Raw genomic sequence first — 15,611 nt, 5'->3', positions numbered from 1 at the left:
CCAATAGCCGTCTCCTAAAAGCGAATATGCAAATTTACGAAACTACGTCAGAGGTTTCGCCAGCAGTTGGATGCATAGAGGTTGGATGTTGCGGCGCTATATGACGTTCAGCAGGTTGTTTTTAGTAAATGTGGTGCAGGGCAAAGCAGAGATTTCTCGAAATGAATTCTGTCAGACTCGAAAACACTTGCAGCTTGGGTTGAATTGTGCGGTGAGTTGAATGCGATAAAATATGATAGTCTTTGTGGGTATCTAATTATACAGTCAAAAAATAAACCATGCTGAGAGAAACATTTGAAACTGGTTTGCTGGTCTACGCTGGTTTTTTTTTTTTTTTTGTAGCTGAAGACCAGATTTGCCAGGCTAGGAAACCAGCTTGTAAGAACTTTTTTTTTTTTTTTTTTTTTTTTAAATCGCAGTGGTTCCTTTTATTATATATTTGCTTATTATTATAAGGCCCTATTATTAACAAAATTTCAGCAGTGATGTATTTAACATAATTTAATGCTTTTTAATTTACTTACAGCTCAATAGGCCCGAGTAAATTCAGATTTTATGTGGCTGGCTAAATGTATTTAGTGCTCATGCTAAATATAGCTTTTGCCTTGATCAGTTAAACAAGGTAACACATCACCTTTACCTTACAAACTAGCTAAAGGGTGAAATCACATCATCAAATATATCATATCAATATATAATATCATATCATATGACCACTTGATGTGAAAAGGAGTTTCTGTGTACTTTTTGTATTATTGATCATGTTAATGAATGTAAGAATTACAAAACTTGTATCATCTGATCAGTAGCACACAGTTGTTTTTAGAGTTTTTGTATATTTTAGTTTTAAATTGATTCTTATATGGAAGAACAAAGTATGTCAAATGAAATGCTTTATTTGGTTACATCACACCACTTTCGAGTATCCAAACATTAGCCTTCTGCTGAACATCTCTGGAATGTTGTAGGCTATTTGATGTAGTACCTCCCATGATTTTGCAAAGTAGGCCATATTTCTGGATCCAACATCCTAGTTGATCCTGGATGAACATTCCTATCCTGTTCAATAAGATTTTAATGTTAGGCTATGTTTATTTGACAGGAATTTTGTTCCAAGATCAACAAAAGATTGTGTTTGCTTGGCACAGTCACATGGTTGGTAAGTAAATGGAAATATAAAGAAGAAGGAAACTTCTGCAGCAAAACATGTTATTTACTGAAACACAATTAAACTGGTTCTTTATTGAAACAGCACAAAGGTTTTTCTTCTTCCAAAATGTATACAACACCAGTGATTGATTCAATCAAGTACATCATCATATTTAATTAATCTAAACATTCTGTTTGCCTTACAAATTAAAGATGCTTGCACCCAAGCACATAAAATTGCTCCATGTAACTTGTGTCATGTAATGTTTTATCCAAAAATAAGTGTACACAGATGCGGTGAAGAACTTACAGACTAGACAGATGTGTTTATAGAAACAATCCTTTTCACCACTACAGAAAAGAAGCACGGTGTTTATACATGTAATAATGTGTTTACATATTTCTGCTTCACAAAAAAGAACCTCCACTTAGTTATATTGTCTATAAACTTTGTCTTTTCTTTGTCCATATCATGCACAAGATGTTTAGCTGTAATATATGAGTGCAGTCGCATACGGCATCACATTTTGTTTATTTCATACATCCTGAAAATGATGAAGTCTCTCAGTTCGAGAGAGGAATTTCCACAACCTCATGCTTTCTGATATATATCATCTCTATTATGCCATCAGTTATATAAGAGGTTGACCCAACAAAACTGTAATATAAACAACTAATATCCTAAATTACCTTTAGCATTTAGCACTCTGGTTTAGTATTTGCCTGTGTCCAAGTCACTGTTTAACATTCACCATGATGCTTTGTACCTCTGAAGCTCAGCCCAGGATATTATGCGGTTGATCTCCAAAACTCTTATGTGAAGACTGTCAACAGAGCTCTAAAGTAGTAGCACAGCCCTCTGAACACATGTGCTCTATCTGTGCTTGTATCTCACTGTACAGGGTCCATCTGGCTGCTGGGTTCCCACCAAATGCAGAGGGCTCTACAAGAAGCAGATACATATATTGACCAAGTGCAATGACCACATATGATGTACAACCCAGTAGGTATTTTACAATGTATGAATTGATTGCATTATGCAAAAAACACTGTATAAAAGCAGATGGCATTCACAAACAAATGATTGAACTTTCTAAGCATTTTTAAGCGTTTTATCCAAATCTATAGAACTACACCACCGGTCAAAAGATTTTTCGTTTTTTTATGGTTTTGAAAGAAGTCTCTTTCATTTATTTTATTAAAAATACACTAAAACAGCAATCTTGTGAAACATTGTTACAATTTAAAATGACTGTTTTCTATTTGAGTATGTTTTCAAATGTAATTTATTCCTGTGATGGCAAAGCTGAATTTTAAACATTTAAGCATATATAATGTTTTAGAATATTATTTATAATTTTCTTAAATGTAGTTTGATTGTAAAAATAAAAACATTTCTGTAACACTTTACAATAAGGTTTCATTAGTTAACATGAACTAATAATGAACTGCACTTCTACAGCATTTATTGATCTTTGTTCATGTTAATTTAAACATTTACTAACACATTATTAAAATCAAAAGTTGTATTAGTTAACATTAGTTAATGCACTGTGAACCGACATTAACAAATAATGAACAGCTGGATTTTTATTAACAAAGATGAACAAATACAGAAACAAATGTGTTGCTCGTGGTTAGTTCATGTTAGTTAATACATGAACTAATGTTAACAAATGAAACCTTATTGTAAAGTGTTTCCGAAACATCAATATCAACAATTTATCAAGTTGCTCTAAAACAAACGTTTTTCCTGATCCTGTCCAAAGAAAGGTACTGTATACGTTTATGACCCATACATGAATGCATGATTCATATCTAGATGAGTGTTTTGCCCACTTGGTCGTTGGTGGGCAAAACTTACAAAGTTATTTTTGGTCAGGCCTGAGAATTGCAAGGGTAAAGAGCAGGACGGTGCTTAAGCATTAGATTGGGCCCTTGTTGGGTAAATACTGCCATAGGAACACATCTGGAAATGATTAACCTAATACCTACTTTGAAGCCATCTCTTTCAAGGCTTATTTCCCATTCTCTATTGGATGTTACTCTTTCTCAGGCTGCTTACCGGTTTAGGCACTGGATCCAACAGGGTGAATTCAAACTTGTGGAGGATGAGGGCAACAAACATATGCAATTCCATGATGGCGTACCACCTGATGACACAATAAACAACAAGTGGTTCATTTTCTTTTTCATGTGCTCTTTCTCATTAAGAACATTTTCTAGAAGCAAACTCATCGCTCTGAAGTGCTCATCACTTCACAAGCCGGCTTGAATAGCATGTGTATTAGTATTCTGATGGAATATCGCATGCTGTCTAGCTGCCTCCTTCCCTCGAGTGCTACTGAATACTGGGAAAACTGTGATTGAAATTGCAGGTAGAAAAGCAAAATGTGAATGAATGTCTTGTATTGCGTTCAAATTCCAGGTGCATTCATAGCCACAGTGGCCTTGTTTGGCGGATGGGGGAAGAGGGATATTAGATGCAGCGGAGTGCAAGAATGAAAGATTCCTGGGTGAGACAGAGAAAGGAATAATGCCAGGCAATAAAGGGAGGGCGAGAGATGCAAGTCATGATTCTTGAAATAATCATCCCAAATAACCTTGAGGGCCGTGACTCATTCAGGGGCACTGTGTTAGTGACGCAAGTAGCAATCTCCTAAAATGATCCAAATCAAATCAGATTGAGTGAGAAAAATGAAATACGTGGGTGTGCCACACTCAGTGTACTAATTTATGGCCATGTCCAGCTGAGAGATCTGTACAAGCCTCAGAAATCATTACATACGCCTTATGACAATGTGACATTTGAATGCAGGAAGTTGGTAAGCATAGATTGAATATGTCAACGGCATTTTAAATTATTCCAGAGAGAATGTGATAGTGATGTTAAAGGGGTTATCGGATGTCCATTTTCCACAAGTTGGTATGATTCTTTAGGGTCTTCATGTAAAGTTTGTAACATACTTTGGTTAAAAATTCTCAATGGTTGTGTAAAACAACACCCTTTTTACCTTCTCAAAAACAGCTCTGTTCGTTATGGGTGGAGCATGAGCAATATGACATCATATTGCTCAGAAAATCCAAACGGCTTGATTATTGAGTGTTTCGGATTTTTGAGGATTAAAAAAAGGAGTGAATGTATTTTTTTTTTTCGTCGTATGGTGGTTGTGTCCACACACTGCAAAGACACATTTATATGCAAATACCATATAAAAGTGAATTTTGCATCTGATGACCCCTTTAAATGGTGCTATGTTTAGTGCAGTGTTGGGGTAATGTAACGCGAGTTACGTAATCAGGTACTTTTTCCTAGTAACTAAAGTAATGCATTATTTCTAAATGTACAACAAAATATAATTTTCAAAATTCTGTAAGTAACGCAAGTTACTTTATTTTCCAAATTATTAACTGACACCACTCCTGTTCCCATTGTTGAGAGAAATCGGGAGTTAGGTGCATGTGTTGTGTACGCTGTGTAAACACAATAAGCAGAAATGACTTTAGATAAACATCTAATTGTAGTTTTTGTAGTTTATATTGCTGAAATAAAAGTGTTGAACTCTCTTCTCCTGCGTCCTATTCTTCTGCAATCCAGGATGGCAGAAAAACTGAAAGGTTTGTTTGAGCTGCGTCTTCCACTGTACAGGCGTAAATTTACATTTTCTTCAGCCTGAGGCTTATTTATTTAACTTTTGTGTCAAAGGGACTTTACATTTGCCAAAAATATAACTTTTTTTGTTATTAAAAAACAAACAAGCAAGCCCTGCCCAGGTGAGAAAAATGAATGCAAAAATAACGCAATTAGAAACTTTTTTAGGGAGTAACACAATATTGTAACACATTACATTTAAAAGTATCTTTCCCTAACACTGTGCAATGCATAATAGAAAATGAATTTTATATATATATTTTTATATTTGTTTGAATAATTCATGATTTAATTTTTTTTTAGCTCCCAATATACATCTGCCTTCCTCTCTACATTACTCCACCTCTCTCTTACTTTTTTAATATCTGCTTCTCCATCTCATATATTCCCAGACTGATAATCATAGATGCATCTGTTGTGGAGGGTCTCAAAAGGTCACTGGTCTGTGCCTATGCTTTTGATCTTCCTGTGCAGCTGGGAAAGTTCTTCCAGTCTTTATGCAGCTCTATTAACGTCATACTGACCCCGGCCACACACTCCCCGTGGTCTTGATGATGTCATCAGCAGGGACCCAAAGGGCTGGGACATTAGGGCCAAGAATGCTCGGTGCAACATAAAAGCAGTGCCATGGATTTATATCAACATGGCACTATGCCAGGAATGGGGCCATAGAGCACACTATCAATAATGCAGCTCCATGATTTACAAGCATCACCTGTAAATCGAATCACACGCTGGCAAAGTTCTAGGTGGTAACAGCTATGAACTTTTCGTGCCAGCCTTGGTGTAAATAACCCAAGGGAACTGACATTCTCATCAATAGAGCCAAAGGGGAAAAGATGGGCTGGTGCAGCTTGTGGCATTTGCTATAGGCCAAGTACAACCCCTAGTGTTCCTGCTACAGGCTAAAGACTCTGACCAAACCTTGAAGGCAAAAACAGCCCCCGAGAGCATTAAAGGTGCAATAAGCGATTTCTGAGAAACGCTGTTGAAAGTAAATCGGACCGAGCACCTCAAAACACTAGTAGCCAATCAGAAGTAGGGGGCGTGTCCACTCATGATTGGGAAGGAAAGAGAGTGAGCAAGAGAGAGATTTGAAGAAAGACTGTAGAAAGAGAGATGGCTGAGAGACATTGCAAAAGAGAAAAGGTCAGAGCAATATCACTGGAAAAATAATGGTTATGATCAGGCAAGAGCTTTAGGACCCGCGTTAATATTAGAAAAGCTTTCTGAAGAGACCTAAGCGGGAAAGCCTGAAGACGGTCCCTGAGGTTGCGTTGTTTCAGCTCTATATGAGTATTATTGGTTTTGCTATTTTTAACAGAACCAAGATATGCTGTTGTGGTAATGCTAGCTATTATAACAGGACAGTTTTGAGAGTCATTGTTTGTCAGGGACTGGTGTGCTGCTGGTGACTAACAACACATTCTTGCTTGTATATACTGGATGTACAGTATGTTCATTTTTCGTTCTTCCTTGTTGTTTGTTCGTCATCTTTGTTCTGTTTTTCACAAAGCATTATTTTGCATTGCTTCAGCTTTGATAAAGAGACATCCCCTCTTTCATTGTGTGTTGTGCATTTTGGGGGCAGAGCAATGAAGGGAGGGGTGTGTTTGTTTGATTTGTCAAAAATATTTAACGCAATTAACGCAGCATCCGTTTTTCCTGTCATCCTTTGGCTGCGCTATAGTATATATATCATTCATTCAAGTGCTATTAAACCATTCAAGCGCAAAAACATGAAATAATTCACACAGAATGCCGTTTCAGACAGCGCGTGGCAGCATTGAGTTCTCTTTCACACTTCCAACGGACAAAAACACACAAAAGTATGCCAAAATGTCAGCTTGGTCGAGTATCCTCGTAAGCATTATCCTCGTTTTTAATGAGCTAAATAAAGTCTTAAATGACTGTAAAGAGTTGTGAGGACATCGAATGTGTGTCATATCTGCGCAGGTCTTAAAGTGACAGAAGCCTAATAAACCTGCTTCTGTCACTGATGTTAATCAAAGAACAAAAGACAAAGAGAAAATCACTCGCCTGCTCTTGAATGATCTTTTGTAGCTTTAATATGGATTAATCTATATTTAATTAATTTTTTATAACATTATTCAATTTCTGTATATTTCCTGCCTGTTAGATCAAATATTTCAAATATTTTGTCTTTGTTGTTTCTACATAAAATTATTACAATATAAAAATATATTAAAAATGTTTATGTTAGGTGTGATTAATTACATAAAAAAATGTGCGATCAAGTTTTGAATCGATTGACAGCACTAGTTGATTTCAGATGTCAACAGTGTTTCTCACAAATTCTCTGAACTAGCCTGGGGATTTTGTTGTTGTTGTTGCATGATTTAAGCTAATTAGTATGATGCCATTGTTGTCAGATTTTATTACTACATTTTTTTAATTGTAATCTTGACTAAGGTTTCTATATATTTCAGTCTTTCCCCATTCAAGTAACCTGGAGCATACGTGTTTGACTGGAAAAGGAACTAAAATGCAGCCAGATGTGCATGGCATGACATCTCTAAACTGACTTCATGAAAGATGCAACAAGTTCAATTGTGTTATCTGTGCAAAGTTCAGAGAAGTTCAAGACAAAGGCCAGCTTGTCAAAGGAAAAAGAAACAATGATCAGCACTATGATGCATGAAAATATACATTTAAAAAAAAAAAATAAACTTTCATTAGTTAAAATATTAAGTTAAAATTGTATTTCATGGAATTGTTTCCCAGCATGCAGTGGCATGTTTAAATCTGCAAGTCATTTACTGTTTATTGTGTTGGCACTGGTGGTTGTGTTTGTTGCCCCTTGGAGTAATAAGTGATGTGTGTCAACTGTCAAGTGCATCTTTTTCCTTAAATATGTGGTTGTTACCATTGTGGTTTATGTGATGGATGTTAAGATGAACATTTTGGATGAAAATATTGTTATAAAAACAATCAAAGTGTTGCAATATGTTGCCTTTTACACTTTCAGTAGCAAACGTTTGACAAAACCCTGAAAATTAAATATATATATATATTTTTTTTTTACAGTTAAACCATTTTTTTTCTAGAATACATGAAACAAATATTTAAATATTAATTGCATGTAATACTTTCCTCGATTTAATGAATTTATGAGTTTATTGAATTTAAATTTTTTTTAAAAGTACACAAAGATTATTTTGTATAAACACAACAGTTTTTCTAACCTTCCTGGGCACTGATTTTTCCCTCCTCCAAATGCCACAAACCCTTCCAAGAGGACATTCTTTTCTAAATCTGCCTTTTCCCATCGTTCCTGTGGGAAGAAAAGTTTCATTAAAAATAATCCACTCAGACGAGGGCCAGTCCAGAATACACCAACAGAGCCCCGTCTTCCAGCACTCCAAGGTTTAATTGAATAACAAGACATATTTACAGTTATCTCCGAATGACTTTCAATGCAATGTCTTTATTGTGCGCATAAATCAATAACTGCTCGAGTTGCATTAGCAACTCAAAAGCCGACAAAATGAAAGCAACTTTTGAATTGGTCAAAAAGTCCAGCCCTCCGAGGTTTTCATAGATTCAAAACAATTTGTATAGTTTTCCAATGGACAAGAATACAGAATGTTCATTTAGACATTTAAGTGCATTTCCACTGTTCGAGAGAGAGAGTTTTTACTAACAGAGTGGCTTTACAGTATAGATGTAGGTCTTACCCAGTCTCTGTGAGTGGTGTTATTTCTTTCAAGAGATTAGTAGACAGAAATGTAATGGAATCTCTAGGCGTTTGCCGGAAGGTTAATTGTGAAGATAACTGTCAGGCCTATTATTCCTGTTTTAATGGAGCACAGCTGGAGTTTTCAAGCACATTGTGACCAGCACTCCACAGCTTGCCAGACAAACTGGAAGGAAGTTTTATTGAAAGAAAACACTAATAAAAAGAGATGCCGGTTCTATCTTTGATACCTCATAGAGCAAAAGAAACTATGTAAAAAGACTCCTCAAAAAGTGCAGGAACATTTAATAGTAAAGCACTTTACTTGCTGGGGGAAACGCATTTTATGAGCATGTGTCTTGTGTCTATTTTATTTTGGTTTATAGTGGAATTTGGGTTAACCTCATCCTGTGGCTGAGGTCTTTCAGAAAGGTGAAGTTACTCACAGGTTTGAAATCTTCCGGGTCTGGGAAATACTTGGGGTTTCGGTGAGCCCAGTAAGGAGACAACATCAACATGTCTCCAGGTGGGATAATATAATTCTGAAAGCAGAAAACATACATAAATGCAGTTCCTTTTTAGCTGACAGAAAGCCTGTTAATGTTTGCTTTGTAGACTATGTACCCCCCCCCCCCCCCCCCCCCCCTCTTTCTCTCTCTCTCTCTCATACACATACATTAGTAGTAGTCTACAAATTTTGCATTTGTCTTAAATCACTGTTGTTAACTTACTATACACAGCCTGCACTATGGATAGGGATTTTAAGAATGAAAAGCTTTTCTCTCCTTATTGTATATACGGTTTATATTAAAACACAGGAAATATGCTGTTTATCTATGTGCTACTAGAGTATTTGTTCTGCATAAATCAAGAGAAACAGAAAAATATATAGATTGTACACTGGCTGACCTGTAATTTAAGAGGTCGCACTACTTTACGAGTGATGGCTCCAGGGGCCCTCAGCCGAATGCCTTCCATGATACACCACTTCACATATGGCATCTGCTGTAAGTCATCTAGGGTCACCTTCGTTTTCTTCTTGTCTTAAATGCAAAGCAAACACACAAGCACTATAGTGACTATCTAGTGACTCCTGGATCAAACAGAAGCACAATGAAACAATTTTATACTTATATCCTATTTAACTGTCATATGCTTTTGCGTTATGCATATAGAGGTGCATATGAGTAATTTTGACAACATCCAAATAATGATTATTAGTGCATATGGAAATATTCATCTTATTTTCTGAACAGATTTGACAGAAAAAAAAAATATACTTAAATGTAAGGCTTGTCAAACACAATGCATGAGAGCTTGCTGTCCTCTAGTGGATTTGTGAGGAAATTCATGAATAAGTGGTCCCAAATATTGAGAGACAGAGCATAACATAAGGATTATGTGACACTGAAGACTGTAATGATGCTGAAAATTCAGCTTTGCCATCACAGGAATAAATTACCGTACATTGTAAAATATATTAAACATAAAAAACTGATATTTTAAATTGTAATATTACAATATTCACACTGTATTTTATTAAATAAATGCAGCCTTGGTGAGCATAAGAGACTACAAAAAGTCAAACGCATTGGAAAATCTTATTGACACCCACATTTTTTAAGTTAGTTTATGTTTATAATGAAAGCAATTATAAAGTGCTACCAAATATATCAGGCTTTTTGTCTAATGTTGGCTGAGAGTATGGGAGGGGCTATAAAGATAGAAACCCATTTGTTTTGAGAGATTGGTTTTTACCTTGGTCACCGAGGGCAGTGCTGATCTGATCCATCGCAATCTTGTACACTTCAGGATTGGACACAATAAAAGCAATGGCCCAAAATGTTATCTAGAATAAAGTGAAACGTTTGGTCTCAGTAACATTCTGTTCATCTGTTAATCTGGGTTCACAGCAGCACTGACATAAACCTCTCACTTACTGGTATAGCATTTGCCAGGGAAGCCCAAAGCAAAAGTAAACCATAATTTGGTAGAAATTTGTCAGGTACTGAAGTAGTCAGGTGCTGTAGTAAAGTCTGAGGAGAAACAGTGACAGATTAGCTTTGGCTTTAATTGCATTATTAAAGGGATAGTTCACAAGAAAATTAAAATTATGTCATCCTTTACTCACCCTCGTATCGTTACAAACCTGTATACATTTTGTTCTTCTGCTAAACACACAAAAAATATATATTTTAAAGAATGTTGATAACCAAACAGTTTTAATTCCCATTTACTTCCAATATATTTGTTGTCCATACAATAGAAGTCAATTGGAACCAAATCTATTTTGTTACCAACCGTCTTCAAAAACTAATACAGGTTTGGAATGACATGAGGGTGAGTAAATTTTTTGGGTGCACTATTCCTTTAAAAAAATGGCCAGGTATGGCAGACAGAATGAGTCCATTATGCAGATTCCAAATATACATATATGATTGATAATGAGAAGAACAAAACTGTGAATTTTCAAATGTCTCATCGTCCTACAAAAAGGGCTTGGAAGCCTGACTGAAACTCTTTAGCTCCCTCTATTGTGCAAACATGTTCATACATTTATACATTTCACGTATCAATAAGGAACTATTCAGTTTGGCATTAGACTCAATGCCATATGTTTTGAGATCAACATCTTAAGTAAAAATGTTAATAATTTCACACTGTTTTTGAGAGTACTGTATTGGCCGACATAAGCACTCCATTTCAGTTTCCAGGGATTTTAAAATGTTTTAAGATCCCCATAAAGGCTATAGTTGTCTTTTATCATCAACATGTGGAGGAATTTTGGGCATAGATTACCTATATTACCTTTTCATAACTTTCACTGTAGAGAGTGTCCTCTGCGTTGGCAACCATATTTCTTAGCAGAGAAATGAGCCATTGCTTTGAGTTTGCCCATTCCCTGAAGACAGAAAAGAAACATCATTTACCTATTTGGCTATAGATGTTTTGAATGCATTTGAAAAACATATGTAGATATGCAAGACCTTCTGTCGAGTATTGTTTTAAGTAACTTGTGGAAACATGATAGCCTGGGAAAACCCAGACCACTTCCGGCAAATTTAGATTTGCTCTGCAAGTGGGTCTGGCAAAGAGCCCATTGAACCCCATTTCCAATCCGTCGAAATCGCGGCACCAATCAGAAACGTTGGGGCGGGCTTTACACGATGACGACAGAGCAGAGACGGTGACGCAGATTTTATACATTACAAAGATGGATGCCACCGTGGAACATCACAACATCACTCGTTCGAATCAGCTATCGCGTCTGTTTCAAGCGATTTAAAATAGTCATTTTCGTTAACACAAACAGAGAATTGCTGAGAGTCTCGAGATGTTTCTCCGTCGCTCTGCATACGTCATGTCATTCAACGCTCTGATTGGTTTTAGATCTATCCGACGTCCGTTGGTGACGCCCCTGTGGAAATTAATTGTCTATGGAGCTTTGCCAGACCCTAACTCAGTTACAACTGAGAGTGGTCTGGGTTTTCCAAGGCTAGAAACATGATTAAAGGGACAATAAGTAGGAATTACTCCCATCTAGTGGTGAATTTGTATTTTGCATTCAAACTAATTTTGCTCTCCAGCGCCTTGCTTTTTTTTTTTTTTTTTATAAAATTGACTTTAATCAAACCACGGATCCGTGATAAGTTTTGTGATCCGTCTCGCCACTATGTAGTAGCACTATGATCACTTTGAGGGGAGGATAAATTTATCCCCACCGGGGATAAAAATAATTAGAGGCAGGGATACATTGACCAAAAAGGGGGAAATCCCACGAATCTCCCCGGCAAATCGCACCCTTCTTTATTCATTATATTTTCTGAATTATGTTCATTGTTATCATCATCAGATGATTCAACAATAGGGAGAGGAAGAGGTAGAGGTAGAGGACGTGGATCAGTGGGATCTAGGAGGAGAGCGAGAGTCAGGCATACAGTTCTATGCACGTAGCAAAATATTCACAACTTGAGCTAATGGATTGGTTTTGAAAAAGGAGAGCTATATAAAATTAGCCACATTAGCGACATTAACTCTTTGTTTTCTGTAATCTACGGTCACGTTTCCTTTTACGTTCTATTTTTGACTTTTTTGACGACGATGTTTTCTTCTCCTGTGGCGTGGCATATATGTATGGTCCATAATAACAATGCAATCCAGACTTTTAAACTTGCCGGTGCAGTTTCAAGCGCCTCTCACTGCTCTGCACCTGCGTTTCTGCTGGTTTCGGCTGGCTCTGAACGAAAACGCGTTGTGGAAACGCGTTGGCTTAGTACTTTTTGTCCCTCTCTGCTATTATAGTTTTGCAAGATGGCGGAACTACATGGAAGCCTCCGTGGACCTACCCGTATAAAGATAATAAATTCTTCATTTATAAGTATAAGTCAGATAATTGGCCATGGTATTTGTACACCATTGAGGACATATTTATGAATAAAAATATTGATTTTAGATAATAAAATACCTAAAAAGATACTTGTCCCTTTAAGGAGGCTAATTGTGTTTAATAATTGCAGTACCGCTCACATACTTCAGGAACATGTCTGGGAGTTGGGAGCCATACTCAAATCCATCATCATATGTTGTGAACTTCTCAAAGAACTCCTGCCTGGATAGGGCACTACTGGGGGAGTTACATCGGCCCAGTAAGTTACTCATCACTGCTGGATACATAACACTCCTAAAAAACAAGTTAACACGTGTCCAATTCAGTTTTAAAGAACAATTTTTACTTGAATTTATTTTGTCCGATTTCAGGATTAGCGTATTATAATATATTATAGTCTATATATCATAAGCATAATCGAATGATATGCAGTGGCATTATTAGGCACATAATTTCTCATTTCCGTGTTAAGCTGCAAAATGTGTGGAAGGTATGTACTGTTCTCTACGGGGAGCTTAAGCACAATGTAAATAATGGATGTAAGAAGACTATACTTGATGAGCTCATTTAGCTGTCCAGATCCTTCGCTTCCAAGGCTCTCCAAATGGTCATTAAATTCTTCACAGAGATGAGCGGAGAGCATTGCCGTGTTGCCCGGAGTCAGTCTGCCCTTGATTATGGAGATACAGGTCGGATGGGTCTTAAAGAAACTGTCTTTGCTGATAGAAGCTGGACAGAAACGCCAACAAGGTTAACATGAGTAATCACATTATCACTGACTACAATATTGATGACGTTATCATCTTATATTGAGTTCAGTCAGTTCTAAGGTCACGTGTAAAGGAGTAATGGCATAGATTCAAATGCATTGCATTCATTGCTAACATTGTACCTGTGTTGTAAACAGGTTCTTGCACTGCTTGTTCAAAATCAACATCTTTGGAATTGAAAAAAGCTCGGAAGTCCTCATTTAGGGTCACAAACGTCAGTCTCTTCCCAGCAGCTACAACAGTGAAAATTGGTCCATACTAGGGGGAAAAAATGCTATTATAGTTTTAGGAATTGTATTTTATTATTTCCATTTCACAGAAATGATAACATCAATGAAAAAAATACAGTACAAAACAGGCAATTTATTTAGTGACCACCTAGTGAACCTTAAAAGACTTGAAAGCACTCTTTTTGTGTGATTTTTGCCTTGGCAGAAGCAATTACTGACTTTTAGAGCAGTTGTCCATTCAGCAAACCTCTCACTAGCGTCGATGCTTTCACAGAACTGGCACAGTCGTGCCCAGAACAAAAAAATGTGTCAAAAAAGGCCACTGTGTGCAGCTCCTGCCCTAGTTGCATAAATTAATGATGCTGCACTGAGCTGTCCTCAAACTCGGTCAGTATGGCACAGCTCAAAAACAAAACACACCAAGATTAGCCACAGGGCTCCAGCACAGTGTCTGGGTAATATTTTTGCAGTTGGTACTGAAAGTATAAACAGCCAGCCATCACAAAAAAATTAAAATCTTGCAATCCCACAATGTTAATAAATATGCATGTGTATATAGCAAGCATGGTAAAGCAAATACAAATTTTTGTTTAGATAGAAAGCCTGAGTGTACATTTTCTAATATGATTATATTGATTATATAATATAAATAATGTGCGGCTAACTTTAAAAGAAAACGTAAAACATAAAATTATAATGCATATCTGTTATTTTTCTATTTTTCTGTGCTTTTAAAATTTTCGCATAATAGTTGAGTGCAAAAGGTTCATCACAATTTGCATGGGAGGAGCTGGACTTCTGAACCCACTGGCAGACCAAACCTGTATGATTTATTATATCACAGACAATTTGCAGACTTTTAAATACAGTCTTACTTTTTTATTTATTTATTTTTGTGGAAAAAATGTACAACACTGAAATCAATTTCAGAAATCCCACTGCACTGTCACTTGCATAAATGAAAATTTGTATATTAATAAGTATTAGTAATAAAAAAAAATAAATAAAAAAAAAATATATATATATATATATATATATATCATATATCATATATATATATATAGGCTAATTATATAGACAGAGACAGTTATGATTCTTCATGCAAGTAATTTTCTCGAAGGGCAAACTTACTTTGGCTCTGGCTTGCTGGATGAAATGCAAAGGTGCTTTGCCAAATTCAAAAGCAGCACCAAACCAAGGTATCCAACCTCTTATGCATGGAGGAGCACTGGGTTGACTTTTACCAAAAATAAGATGAAAAGAAATAATCACAATAGACACAGTCAAAATTAAAGTAATCCATTCCATCGCAATCTAGAGTGCAACGCATATGATGAGTCGGTGTGTGGAAAAAGTCCTGTTAACATATCTGTTACGTATCAGATTGGATTCCCTCATTACGAACTCTGAGCCATGACCCCCACACACCACATCGCTAACCCCTCCCACACTCTTCTCACACCACGACATAACCCCTCCTACTGTATATTTTTTATCTCTATAGCCCCATCCCACTTTGCGACAGGTGTTGCTGACTGAGCAGTTTATTTTAATTCAGTTGATCGAGGTATATATTTATATACACGTAATGCATGTCATGCTAAATGTTATAAAGTAGGCTATATCTTTGTCTGTAAGCAACATTATTTTAAAGTATACACATTTTCAAAATCTGTTACAGAAAAAACAACAACAAACGTAATGTAATATATTTATACATCCCTAC

General features: G+C 36.3%; 1 protein-coding gene and 1 long non-coding RNA gene across 2 annotated transcripts; one reads left to right on the top strand and one right to left on the bottom strand.

The window, feature by feature from the left end:
• Positions 1 to 72: 72 nt before the first annotated feature.
• Positions 73 to 2,156, top strand: LOC306983276. The gene is made up of 3 exons (XR_013794331.1): positions 73 to 211; positions 1,103 to 1,159; positions 2,052 to 2,156. It is a non-coding gene; the product is annotated as an uncharacterized lncRNA (long non-coding RNA).
• cyp39a1 (cytochrome P450, family 39, subfamily A, polypeptide 1) lies at positions 1,197 to 15,353 on the bottom strand. The gene is made up of 12 exons (XM_079583499.1): positions 15,017 to 15,353; positions 13,778 to 13,913; positions 13,440 to 13,614; positions 13,030 to 13,179; positions 11,307 to 11,400; positions 10,439 to 10,534; positions 10,257 to 10,347; positions 9,408 to 9,541; positions 8,945 to 9,040; positions 8,008 to 8,096; positions 3,215 to 3,302; positions 1,197 to 2,092 (listed from the first exon to the last, which is right to left on the bottom strand). Exons 1-12 carry the CDS (start codon positions 15,191 to 15,193, stop codon positions 2,024 to 2,026), a joined length of 1,395 nt encoding a protein of 464 aa, XP_079439625.1. The 5' UTR covers positions 15,194 to 15,353; the 3' UTR covers positions 1,197 to 2,023.
• Between the last annotated feature and the right edge of the window lie 258 nt (positions 15,354 to 15,611).

Source organism: Phoxinus phoxinus, assembly GCF_949152265.1.
Source record: "Phoxinus phoxinus genome assembly, chromosome: 16".
Taxonomy (NCBI): Eukaryota; Metazoa; Chordata; class Actinopteri; order Cypriniformes; family Leuciscidae; genus Phoxinus; species Phoxinus phoxinus.
The sequence above is the reverse complement of the archived record's forward strand: the minus strand, read 5'-3'. Positions and strand labels throughout refer to the sequence as shown.

Coding starts and splice junctions, on each gene's coding strand:
- cyp39a1 (XM_079583499.1), bottom strand. CDS start 15,193: ATGGAATGGATTACTTTAATTTTGACTGTGTCTATTGTGATTATTTCT. Junction 10,348..10,438: donor CCCTGGCAAATGCTATACCA/GTAAGTGAGAGG, acceptor ACTTTATTCTAG/ATAACATTTTGGGCCATTGC. Junction 2,093..3,214: donor TGGATCCAGTGCCTAAACCG/GTAAGCAGCCTG, acceptor TGCTTCTTGTAG/AGCCCTCTGCATTTGGTGGG.